The 12,716-nt window shown below is 35.0% G+C and overlaps 1 protein-coding gene across 1 annotated transcript in view; it reads left to right on the top strand.

Annotated features, from left to right (window-relative positions):
* The window catches only part of LOC128994199 (beta-parvin), a 38,845-nt gene that overhangs the window by 11,818 nt on the left and 14,311 nt on the right, over positions 1 to 12,716 (top strand). Inside the window, exon 4 of the mRNA XM_054418578.1 lies at positions 2,574 to 2,671. Within this exon, the coding sequence (XP_054274553.1) occupies positions 2,574 to 2,671 (98 nt within the window). The remainder of the gene's footprint in view (positions 1 to 2,573; positions 2,672 to 12,716) is intronic.

Genomic DNA, 12,716 nt, shown 5'->3' with positions numbered 1-12,716 from the left:
CATCGTTAAATTTGTCTTCCAAATACCTTGAAAATGAGTGGTCACAAGATGGGGGTTGTCATTTGAAAATTTTTAGTTACCCCCCACCACCACCTTACCCTTAAGGGGATTTTTTTTCAAAATTATGAAAAAGTGCCAAACATTTGTTCTTACTCAGTCCCGCAAATTAATTCCTTCTATCTACAAAGAGTAAAAAAGATAAGAAATGTGTGCCATACCTAATTTACCCATTCAACCCTAAGTACATTTTAAACCGCCATCTTGGATAGGGTGCAAAAAAAATTTTTTTAGACACATCTTTGGATTTGTCTTCCAATGACCTTTAAAATGAGGGGTCACAAGATGGGGGTTGTCATTTGAAAATTTTTAGTTACCCCCCACCCCCCCTTGCCCTTAAGGGAATTTTTATTTTCAAAATTTGTAAAAAGTGCCTTACATTTGTTATTAATCATTCCCGCAAATTGATTTCTTCTATCTACTATAGAAAAAAAGATAAAAAATGTGTGCCAGACTTAATTTACACCATAATGATATACCCAAGGTGTTATACATTTTTATAAAGGTAAATGAATACACTACAACATGTTTATAATGGTTTGGGGGTAAAAAATTTTGTAAAAAAGTTATAGCCTATACTAAATAGGCCTACTACTGTATTTTGTTAGCATCATGTTCAAAAATGACGATTCTGACATTCAGAGGTGCTATATATGCTATATAATGATTTACCCAAGGTGTTATACATTTTTATAAAGGTAAATGAATACACTACAACATGTTTATATTGGTTTGGGTGTAAAAAATTTGGTAAAAAAATTATATAGGCTACTAAATACTGTACACTCCATTTTCTCGAAATGCGCAAAAAATTCAAAACGTTCTCAAATTGATACATAATCATAGGTGAAAATAACTTTTTACCATCATACTTATGACTTTTTTGGATTCCTTACTTCATTAGCTTTACAAATATGTAGGCTACATATCATCAGCCTACATAATGTTTCACAACACAAGCAAACACTGTAGGCTATAGTTTACACTTATTTGCTGTTTTGCGGTTATTGTATTATTATGTCCCTATTACGTACCTACAAAAAAATATTTCTAACATGTTATACATTTTTATGTAGGTAATTGAATACACTACAAGATTATTATGTTGGTTTGAAGTAAACAAATTTGGTACAAAAGTTGTATACTAAGTACTGTGAATTATTTTCTCGAGAAATCGCTAAAATATAAAAATTATTTTATATACGTATGTTTATAGGTAAAAAATTATTTTTACCATAAACTTTATGACTTTTTTTGGATTCCTTACTTCATTAGCTTTACAAATATGTAGGCTACATATCATCAGCCTACATAATGTTTCACAACACAAGCAAACACTGTAGGCTATAGTTTACACTTATTTGCGGTTTTGCGGTTATTGTATTAAACTTATTATGTCCCTATTACGTACCTACAAAAAAAAAATATTTCTAACATGTTATACATTTTTATGTAGGTAATTGAATACACTACAAGATTATTATGTTGGTTTGAAGTAAACAAATTTGGTACAAAAGTTGTATACTAAGTACTGTGAATTTTTTTCTCGAGAAATCTCTAAAATATAAAAAACATTATTTTATATACGTATGTTTATAGGTAAAAAATTATTTTTACCATAAACTTTATGACTTTTTTTGATTCCTTACTTCATTAGCTTTACAAACATGTATATATCATTATTAGTATACACATATATTATAGAACTTTTTACAACAAAAACGAACACTGCACGGCTTTCAATTTTTTCGATTCTCCGTTTGTCATTATATTTCGCCCCAAAAACTTATAAAAAAAAATATTTTCCTAAGATGTTATATATTTCTATGTAGGGAATTAGATTGTCTACAAAATGTATATAATGAATTTCCCATAAAAAAATCCTTAGAAAAAAAATGCAGAGGCCGCTTTTGAAATTTCAAAAAAAAATTCAATTTTTTTTATTTTTTTCACTTTACCGATAAAATACACTGTCTAAATCATTATGATATTACTATTTCTAGATTCTCCTGTTCTTTCCGAACAAAATGAATATGAGGTTGGCTAGGTTTACTTGTACGGTTGAATTTTTACGAATTTTCAAAAAATGGTCTGCAAAATCGCCAAAATGGGTTGGCCATTCCCCACTTCTAACATTGGCCACTGCTAGGGTTAAGGGAATTTTTATTTTCAAAATTTGTAAAAAGTGCCTAACATTTGTTATTAATCAGTCCCGCAAATTGATTTCTTCTATCTACTATAGAAAAAAAGAAAAAAAATGTGTGCCAGACTTAATTTACACACTGTATAGTACTTATTAAGTAGTTCAATGATTATTGCTATTTGCTACTTGCTGTGTAATCTGACCCTTTTGCATACAATATCTAACCAAGCTGTGACCAGTTTGGGTCAGATAACTGAGACTACAGTCATAGACAAAGCAACACAAGGGATTCAAGGAAGTATGTTTTATCTATACTACAGTTAACCGTCTGAGGTTTACTCAAGTGTTTGTAACATTATAATTCCACCAACAGAGAAGCTGTCCGGAGAGAAGCTGGATGTCCCAGAAGTCACACAATCTGAGGAAGGTCAGAAGCAGAAGCTGGGAATTGTGCTCAGTGCTGTTAATAAGGTTTGTAATTGTGTACACTAAGTTCTCTTCCTTCTATTTATTTTTTTATGAGGGCAAAACCCATAAAAAACAAAGGTTTTGGGCTTTTTACAGATCCTGAAATAAAATACAGTAGCCGATCTTGTTCAGTAACTAAGCTGCACAGATCTTTCAACTCCATCTAACAATCACCATACATTCATATTCAGCTTCAAGTACCTATCAAACGTAAGTTGCTGTCCCCATAGGTGGCTGGGAGTAGGCCAGAACCTACGAAGTTCATATCACATCAGATGTTTTTATACCTGATGGTGTATTGTGTCCTAACCCTAACACATTACATAACCCACATAGGGTCATGATGTACATCACCATTTCTTCCCTGGGCAGAGTAAACTCCAAGGTGACCTTTCCCATTCAGTGGCTTTTCCTATAGTCAGTGTTGGTAAGGAGACGTAGGAATTGGCTAACTCAGGAACTCGCTAACTCGGTCGTGTGTCGGAACTGGCTAACTCTGGAACTGGCTAACCGTCTCAGTCAGGAATTGGCTAACTCCGGAACCCGCTAACTCGATTTTGTCTCGCGGCGGAATTCGCTAACTCTGGAAGTCGCTAACCCGGCCGCGCCCACTGCTCGGAGTGTTGCCAACCTTGTACGACAAAATAATCGTACACTGCCGTATTTCAAAATGTCAGTGTCTATAAAGATACAGTAAACATTATTGTTTTTTGTTATCAATTCCACTTTTAACAGATAACTAGCCCAAAGTAATTAAAAGACAATTAAAATATCACGAAAAAGTGTTTTTTATTAAAATGTACAATGGCCAGTTAAATGTTTATGATTTCGATCTTAAATATAAATGCCATCGGTATAAAGGAAAATAATAGAATATGAAAAATATTCAAAATTTAGTTTAATTGGTACTAAATAATTAAACCTCTACGAAATTAAGCTAAAATACACGCAAGTTCTTAAACACGGAAAACAGGTTTAATTGTAATGTCGTAATAAACCAAAACCATTAATTAATACAGTCATCAACCATCGTAACTTTCATAACTAATTCATAGAGATTTTAAATTAAATGTCCGTCGTTGAACCGTCCAACTTACGTGTACAAATATGATGACATAGACTAAGTTTTTATCTAGGCCTAATAGTTTGAACCAAAGCATTGTAGGCCTAATAGTAAATAGTTGCCTAATTCTAAAATATGTTGAATTCTTTAGCAATTACATGTTTTAAAACCGTTACCACTAGTAAAAAATGGGAGAAGATATAATATTCATATAATAAAACGTGACAGAGTTATTTTAATTCACGATTCTTAATAAACGAATTGACGGATTTTCCTGATTTGAGTGTTGGATTTCCTTTATATTGCTTACACAATCGATATAAACTATACCAAGCCATTGCTCGGTTCACCGTTCCCCAGTCTATTGTGTAACAATAGCTTTGTTTTTGGATAAGATCAAGTAATTTTAGCTATGGCCACCATCCATAAGAATTGTAACAAACAAAAGAACGCCTGGGTCCATTTAGAACCAGCCTGGAGAAAAACTCCAGACTTTTAAAAAGTAGGCCTACTGAAAGACGTAAAATTAATATTAATTCAACAAAATTAAGAGGATGACCCGGGTTCTACACTAATAGCCTACGATAAAAGAAATTTACAAGTTGTATTTGTGCATAGACTAACTTTTAATGCAATCCATGAATACATTAGGCCTACCACTTAATAATGTATTGATAAATATTTATTTAAATTCAATAGCTCTATTTAAAAATACATTACCACTTAAATGTAATTCTGTAATGACGTTTAACGTGTAAATTTTATTATGATTTATGATTTAAGGTTACAAGCCCAGTATATAAAATACGAACTCAATAAGTTTATTTGCAGAAGTTCACAAAATGGTATTTATTCGAATAAAAGAAACAAATGGCGGACTACGAAAATAGATATTTCATAACATGTAATAGATCCAAATTAAATGTGCATTTTTATCTTTTTGCATACCAATAAGCTACTATTTAAGTAAGAAACCTACATATAAAACATACTCCCTTATATTAGTACATTTCTCATCCTTATGGATCATCTGAAGACAGTTGTATTGTTAGTTCTGTCCGGTGCACTGTCTTTAGAGGTCGTATTTTGTTTACAATTGTTTCTTGTTTTCAGTAATTTAAAACCTCGTTCAACCAAATAAAACGTTCTAATCACAACTAATAACACGTCCCCTAGTTAACCAAACAGTAAAGAACAAATCATGAAGTTAACTATAAAATAATAGAAACACAATTTTGTCGACACTAGCGATCAGTGTCACCGGACATGAACTAGACACGAAAAACGAGCTTCCAAGTTTACAATGGGATGTAAAGTTTACTTGTGTTGGTTAGTCTATGGTAAGACTATAATGCATTTTCCACCATAATAACCATAAGAATAATGCTAAACATACTTCTAAATATATTTATTTTATCGACTACGTTGCTCTTACTCCTAATTAATCGTAGGATACGACATTATGGTACCGATACGATATAGGTACTACACTTTCGGCAACACTCACTGGCCAAAAATATTCGTGCTTGGCTCCCATTGGACGGCCCGCGAGGCTTCTGATTGGGAGTTAGCGAGTTCCGCCGAGGGACCGAGTTAGCGACTTCCGTACGAGGACGGAATTCGTTAACCCGGCTCTAGAGCGGGTTAGCGGGTTCCGGAGTTAGCCAATTCTGAAACCGAACAAGTTAGCGAGTTCCTCTCATCGACCAAATTTGAAGATAGGGCGTTTAACATGGGGTTAGCGAGTTCCAGAGTTAGCCAATTCCGCGGACCCTTGGTAAGTAGCGCGCTACAAGTAGCGACGCTACAGTAGCGCACTACTTTTTTTGTAGCGTTAGCTGTAGCTGCGCTACTTTTAAGATTTTGTAGCATTAGCTGTAGCTACATTTTTAAAGTATTTGTAGCGGAATTTTAGCTACTTTTTTTGCTACATTAACATTGATTGAGATAGTGATTTTTATCATAACCTTACGTGAAACAACCTCTTTCAAACTGAGATTTTCCAAAAAATATAGGCCTACTTTCTTGGCTTCATACAGCTGTTTGCAGCCGGTTCATTACCTATTACAACGTTGCGTGGACATATAGGCCATTATCTGAGTGTTCATTTCCTTCATTTGCTACTCTATGATTTCTGTCAGATAAAATAAAATCACTATATTATGCATACGACGTTTAAACGTTACCGGTGACGGTGACAAGGCAAGCTATTGAATGCTTGCAAGTGATTGACAAGGAAATTAGTAATCAATTTAGTTTCTTTATTATATCGATAGTTTCAACTTGGGTTTTAATCAGGGGCGGCTCCAGGAATATTTTTTTGGGTAGGCCAAACACAGGGACAAGACCGGGGGGTCTGGGGGGTATGGAAAACCCCCCAGGAAAAGGGGGGTCCGGGGAATTTTTGAAAATTAGACCTGTAAAATCGAGTTTTTAGGCCATTTAGAGACATAATTAAGAGATTTTTTAGTTGTATAAAAAATGTTAATTGTAAAAAAAAATCACATTTTAAGGTCCGCTATCAAAAGGTACTTAGAAAAAATTAGTAAAATTGTATATTTTATTATTGCTTTGGGAATTATTGACATATGTTTGTTAATAAGTTATTGCGGAGCCCTTTTGACGGATCTGCACCAAACTTCACACAAACCACCCTTGAATAATAATCCTAATTAAGCATAATGGATTATGCTTAATAATGCCTGAAAGTTTCATTACAATCTGTCGAGCGGTTTCGGAGTCCATAAAGGACAAACATACAAACATACATTGGATTTTATATATTTGATTAGTATCTAGGTTTTTTTTAAATGGTTTGAAAACTGCATTTAATATTTTGTTTATCGTTATGTATGGATGCCAATTTTGTTAGTTTAAAAAATATTTAGAGAAATACACTATGATAGTTGAAAAACGGTGGTTTTTAAAGAAAACATTTATTGCCTATAACAGTCACATATCTATTACTAGCATTAATAATATTTTAATCAAAATTAATTATACAACATAGTAATAACACTCAGTTCAGAATTCAGCTCGCCTGATTAGTAAATAATTTGTGTGATCATTATTCAAACAAACTGTTTATTTCATTACAAACTGCAATCTTCTGCCTTTCTGAGAAGCAAATTCATCAATTACAGGATCAGGGTTGTTCAGAAGTTCTAAACTTGCTTCCTTTTCAATAGATAACACTCCCAAACTGTGAAGTCTCCTCCCCGTCATTGTAGCCCTTAAGTTTGATTTAATTCTCCTCATAGTAGAAAATGACCTTTCAGCAGTAGCTGTGGAGACGGGCATTGTCAACACGATCGTCATTACTTGTTTTAGTTCATCGAAAGATGGGAAGTTCGCTAAATCATTCAACACGTCCATGCTACTTTTAGAGTCTTTGAACATTGTTTTACCTAAATCACATTGTACTTTCAAGGTAGAAGTGAAGTCACAGTCTTTCCCGTGCAGCTCTGAGAAGTTACACAACACTTTTGGGTCTAAAAAATCGTGTGACTTTGGGTTACAGGCTGAAATACAAGCAATTGAAATGTCATTTTCGGCAAACCGTTTGTCCATTTCACATATCATATTATCAAGAATATGAAAATACTCTGCTTTCAATGTTGTCTTAGGATTTTCTTTCTGTGTGTATCGTCCCTTCCCAGTAGTCTCCATGACGAAATAATCATCCAGGCTTGCTGTTGGATTCTGTTTACGGCGGCCAGTGTCTCTTGCCCTTGCATGATCGATTTCACAATCATTGCACAATTGTGCAGTTTCTTGAAAAAAGGATTCAAATTTTGCGTCAGATCTCAACTCATCTAACTGATCTCTTGTTGCTTTTACGAGCTTTCGGCACTTGCCAACATCTATGGTCGAGGACTGAAGTTGTTTTGAGAGGATATTCACAATTTTTAAGACACCTTCAAGGCTAACTAGAGTGAAAGCCACGTTAAACGATTGTATTTGGATCAAGAGGCCCCGAGCCTCAGCAGCTTCTCTTGGCTTTGAACTTTCTGTACATTTTTTCAAAGTATTAATGACAGAGTCAAGATTGTTCTTAAATAACTCTACTCCTTTATACTTTGCTACCCATCTTGTATCGCTGTGTTGAGGTACTGTAATTGATTTTTTGCCTGTTTTAGTCTCTTTGAAGAAAATGAAGAGTTCATGACGTAGTGTGGAGCTGGATTGGAATGCATAGATTGCTTCTAATAGGCCAATAGTTTCCCTAACTATTTGCACATTCTTGGCTACGTCAACCAAGACCAAGTTGAGTCTATGTGCATGGCAATGGACGTAAGGACAAGGATTTTTTGCCATTTCTCTGATTAATGTCTGCACTCCATTAAGTTTTCCCGACATGACGGATGCTCCATCAAACGACTGGCTTACACAATTCTTAATATCTAGACCATTTGATTCCAAGAAACTTAATATCTTGATCGCTAAAGATTCAGCTGTGAGCTCTTGTAACTCAACAAACCCAAGAAACCTCTCTTTTATCTTAGCCTGATGTATGTAACGGCAACAGATAGACATTTGCTCTTTTTTTCCTTCATCTCGAGCTTCGTCAACTATAATGCTGTGTATGTTGCTAGACTTAATCTCATTAACAATGCTGCGAGTGACTACATTTGAGGCTGCATCTAAAAGGTCATTTTGGATAGTCTTAGAGGTATATTTGGCATTTCCAGGAAGGTTTTTTAAATTACTATTGAACTGGCTATTTTCCATACAAAGCAAATTGACCAATTCTTGAAAATTTCCATGATTCATACTTTCGGGGCGGTCTTCCAATAAATCGTTTGAGTCATCACTGTCATCTGGATCTTCATGAGCTTTCCCAGGTTGTACCTCCCTGTGTCCTCTCAGTGCAATGCCTTGGCGGGCACAGAACAATGCACTTCTTACAAATGTCTTCAGAGTTTCTCTATTTTTTTCTACTGTTTGGGCCATTTGTTCATTGATTTTAACTGAAACAGCACCAGTTTTTTGAGAATCCAGCCATCCCTTGTACTTTGTTAAACAAAGCTTGTGGGCATTAGAGTTTTCATGTTTTTCTGCCATTTTCCTTATATTTTTCCAGTCATTATATCCGGCTGAAGTAAGAACTTCCTTTCTGAGAATAGAAAAATGTCGACAAAAAAAACAAAATACTGCATCATTTTCAATTGAGTATTCTATCCAGGAATACTGAGAATACCAAAAGCTCTGGAAAGACCTTTGCTTTCCTGAAATATTTCGCCTAGGGAAGTTAAGCATTGGTTGTTTGGGTCCGTCAGAAGCACATGCACTAATATCTAGTGGACCTCTAATTTGGTTACTTGTCGAAATGGACGGTTCATCTACTTTTAACTTTTTACAAATAGGCAGATTAGTGTCATTGTCATCTAATTCGAAAACTGACTTTTCAACATTGGAACTGGAAGACTCACCATCATCATCATCACATGTAGGCCTAATGGACTGTTCATTGTTCGTCTTTGATGAAGATGAAGCCTTTTTAAATTTCACTAAAAACTTTTCCATGGCACAAAACGAGTTTAGAACACAAAACACTATTTAATAAACGAATGTGCACAAAAACAATATAAGAACCAAGTTCGAAGAGCAGAATAACGATTAACTTGTGTGTTACGGCAACATATAGGTTAAGTTTGTTGTTCGCTGTCATCGAGTACTACTGAGTGACACTGACAGTGGCGCCCCTGGCGGGCAGCGGCTGCGTGTCTCTGTAGTCACTAGTCAGTGTGTTGTTTTGTGTGAGTGCGAGAGCGGGAGCAGTCTGGCGTCAGACTCACACACTATCAACAGCGAGTACAGTACGCAGTACGACGAACGAGCGTCGAGCAGTCGCCATTGGCCAGTCAGGAGCATAAACTAACGCAGTTTAAAGTTTTAACTAAATCACTCGTAGCTATTATAACTCACTTGACAATTGCAAGTACCTATCTTTCCTTATTAAATATCATTTCTTTATTTAGGCCTAATTATAATTTTATAATATTAACCCAAATTTTGGGTAGGACCGGGCCTACCCGGCCTACCCTCTGGAGCCGCCCCTGGTTTTAATGGAAACCAACATTAAACCTTAAAATAATGAGAAAGCTGGTCTATCAACCTTTGCTTCAGCTGTTGATTGTGGTTCATCATCACAAGCTCTTCCTTGGTTAGATTACGAAGATTTTTCAAAGGTTTACTAAATTAACAAAGAGGAAATCATCTGATGAGATTTATGATATGCCTAGACTACATAATTGTAACAAAAAAATCTCCATATAGCATGAAACTACTTACATTGAAAAAATAGCATAGTTTGCTCCTGCTAACAGCTCCCTTGTATAGGACTATTCCTAGGCTATACTATTGGTTTAAGACGAATACCAAGTTCAATTATTAGGAATATATCTGTTTAGTCCTTGTAAGAACAAGCCTACTATAGCCAACTTGTTACATAGCCAAGTAGGCCTACATGTTATTTTTACTTTACAATTTTCAACATGTTTAAAAAAAAGCCGATTTCAGGATAAGTTGCTGAATACGCCCTATGCATAATTACAATAAAGGACGATTTCTTGATATTGAAAAGTGTCATTCATAGAACAAGTATGTAACTTATCACTATGGTTAAAAGTTATAGCAATGTCGTTTTTAACTAATAAAGAAAGGCAATAAACTCCAATTTACCAGACTGACCTGCTTCCTGCCATGTCCACGGCAGTGTGTGTAATTGATAGGCCTATCATTTTCGTTTTTGTGTTTTGTAAAATGTGTGTATTATTTATTTATTCTGACGACACATCAAGTGGATCCTTTTGTTTGCCTGACGATGGCGGAGATCAGTAAATAACCGCCGAAACATATGTAGCAACATCGACACTACATGTTAAGGATTGTCTGACGAGGTATGTTTTAACCATTATATGTCATATTACGCAATCCTGGGGCTATAAAAATGAATTTTAAAATTTTTGCTGCGGCTGTGGAAGGCAACAATAATGTCTACATGACCGCGGGAGATGTTCATGATTTTGCCGCGATCGCGCATGACGACGATGACGTTTTCATGACCACGTGAGAGAATTATGATGTCTACACGGCCGCGGGAGATAATCAGAATTTTGCCGCGATCGTGGAAGACCTCCCGTCAAAAGACGCCGGATTACTGGAGTGCCGGAGTGGTGCAGTGCCGGATTAGAGAAGGTCTACTGTACCTACATTAAAGAAATAAAATGAGCTTTTAAAATATAGTTTGGTTGTATGTCCTTTGAACTTAATGAAATTTACATATAAGATCCTTAAAAATAATGCAATATTTAAAAATAAGTACTAAATATGATGAAACATCCAACTATTTGGTTCTGTTGTTGTAATGTTAGGTTTATAATGCCAACAAATTAAATACAATCTAGGAATAAGTTGTTTTCCAAGTAATGTTAGATACAATACCGACATTTTGTTGTTTAAATGTTTGTTCAATAAAAATTTAGTTCCAAATAATTTTACATTTACCTAACGTGTGTGGAATAAAAGCGTCTTTGGAAAAGTAGCTAAAATAGTAGCTATAGCTACATTTCATTGTAGCTGTAGTTGTAGCTAGCTACTTTTTCGAAACTGTAGCTGTTGCTGTAACTAAGCAACTTTTTTGGAAATGTAGCAGTAGTTGTAGCCAGCTACATTTTAAAAGTAGGCCTAGCTTCCCCAACACTGCCTATAGTATCCGTTACCAATAAGGATGTTACATCTATCTCTCCCCTCTACTATCATGTTTGAACTTTAAAGCAGATCTGCATCAGGGCCTATTACTTAATTGTGATAAGTAAAGTAAAAACAAAACTCTCATCACTTATATTATATGACAACCTAATGCTATCCTCATAAACACTTTTTTTAGCCTACAATAAAAGTAAAATGTGCATTACAGTTAATTCTCATTTTCCAGACACAATTAATTTTGGCAGCAGTTTGCAAAATGTTTCACAGCTAAGCTATGAATGTGCCAATGTAAAATAGGAAGTGTTGATGCACAGTTTACATTGGTTAGGAATTCCCCCTGTTTTTAAAATTGTGCCACTATCTACTTGGAAGACTGGTAATATTTTTTGTATAGCTTTAGGAAAACTTTGCACGTGTAGTTAAAATACCCCCGTCGCAGCAAACCTGCATACTAAGCGAATTTCCATTTACCCGGCTTGATTTCTACTAAAATATTCCCTATAAATTTTCAGATTTATTTCCATTTTTAAATGACATTAATTTTAGTGAGTAGTTAGGTTTGCTGCTACGGGGAAGATGTTGAGGTGTGTTGTTTCAATTGAAATATTGATAGCTTAGTATGAAATAAACCAAATTGCCAAATTTGATTAAAATATATCCATAAACAAGCAAACTAGAACAGTTTATTTATTCTCCATAAGAATAACATGGGAATTTTAAATTTACAATTTTTATAATTTTCTCCGTAGTCAATGAACATTCAAAAACACTTCAATATACTAAATTATTTGGTTTTTTTAAGCTCTTCAAAATGGTCTAGAGAGAAATTTAGAAATTTAAAGTTTTTAGGGTCAAAAATGAGAAAAACCCATTTTTACCCCATAAAACCTCCCATAAACCCTTGATCCCATGGTCCGATTATGCTGGTTCGCGAACTCGTTCGAATAAATGTAGGTTTACACATTTGTACCAAATTTCATCAAAATCAGATCAATTTTGCTCGAGTTATCGCGCTAACGGACACATATATAAATATATATATATATATATAGTAGCTGACCCGGCGAACTTCGTATCGCCTAAGTTATAGGTTTCCCCTAAGACAGACCGATGGAAAGAAAGTACCGTTACGTTTAATTTTCAAGATGATCTCGTTCGCATCGCTCAATCACGTCCTGGTTGAAGTACGTTCGCTACGCTCACTCACCTTTGGGTTGGAGCTCGTTCGCTGCGCTCACTTGCCTTTAGGTTGGAGCTCGTTCGCTACGCTAA

This window comes from Macrosteles quadrilineatus, unplaced genomic scaffold (assembly GCF_028750875.1).
Source record: "Macrosteles quadrilineatus isolate MER2022 unplaced genomic scaffold, UCM_ALF_1.0 Scaffold_5__1_contigs__length_97177068, whole genome shotgun sequence".
In the NCBI taxonomy this organism is placed as follows: Eukaryota; Metazoa; Arthropoda; class Insecta; order Hemiptera; family Cicadellidae; genus Macrosteles; species Macrosteles quadrilineatus.
The sequence above is the reverse complement of the archived record's forward strand: the minus strand, read 5'-3'. Positions and strand labels throughout refer to the sequence as shown.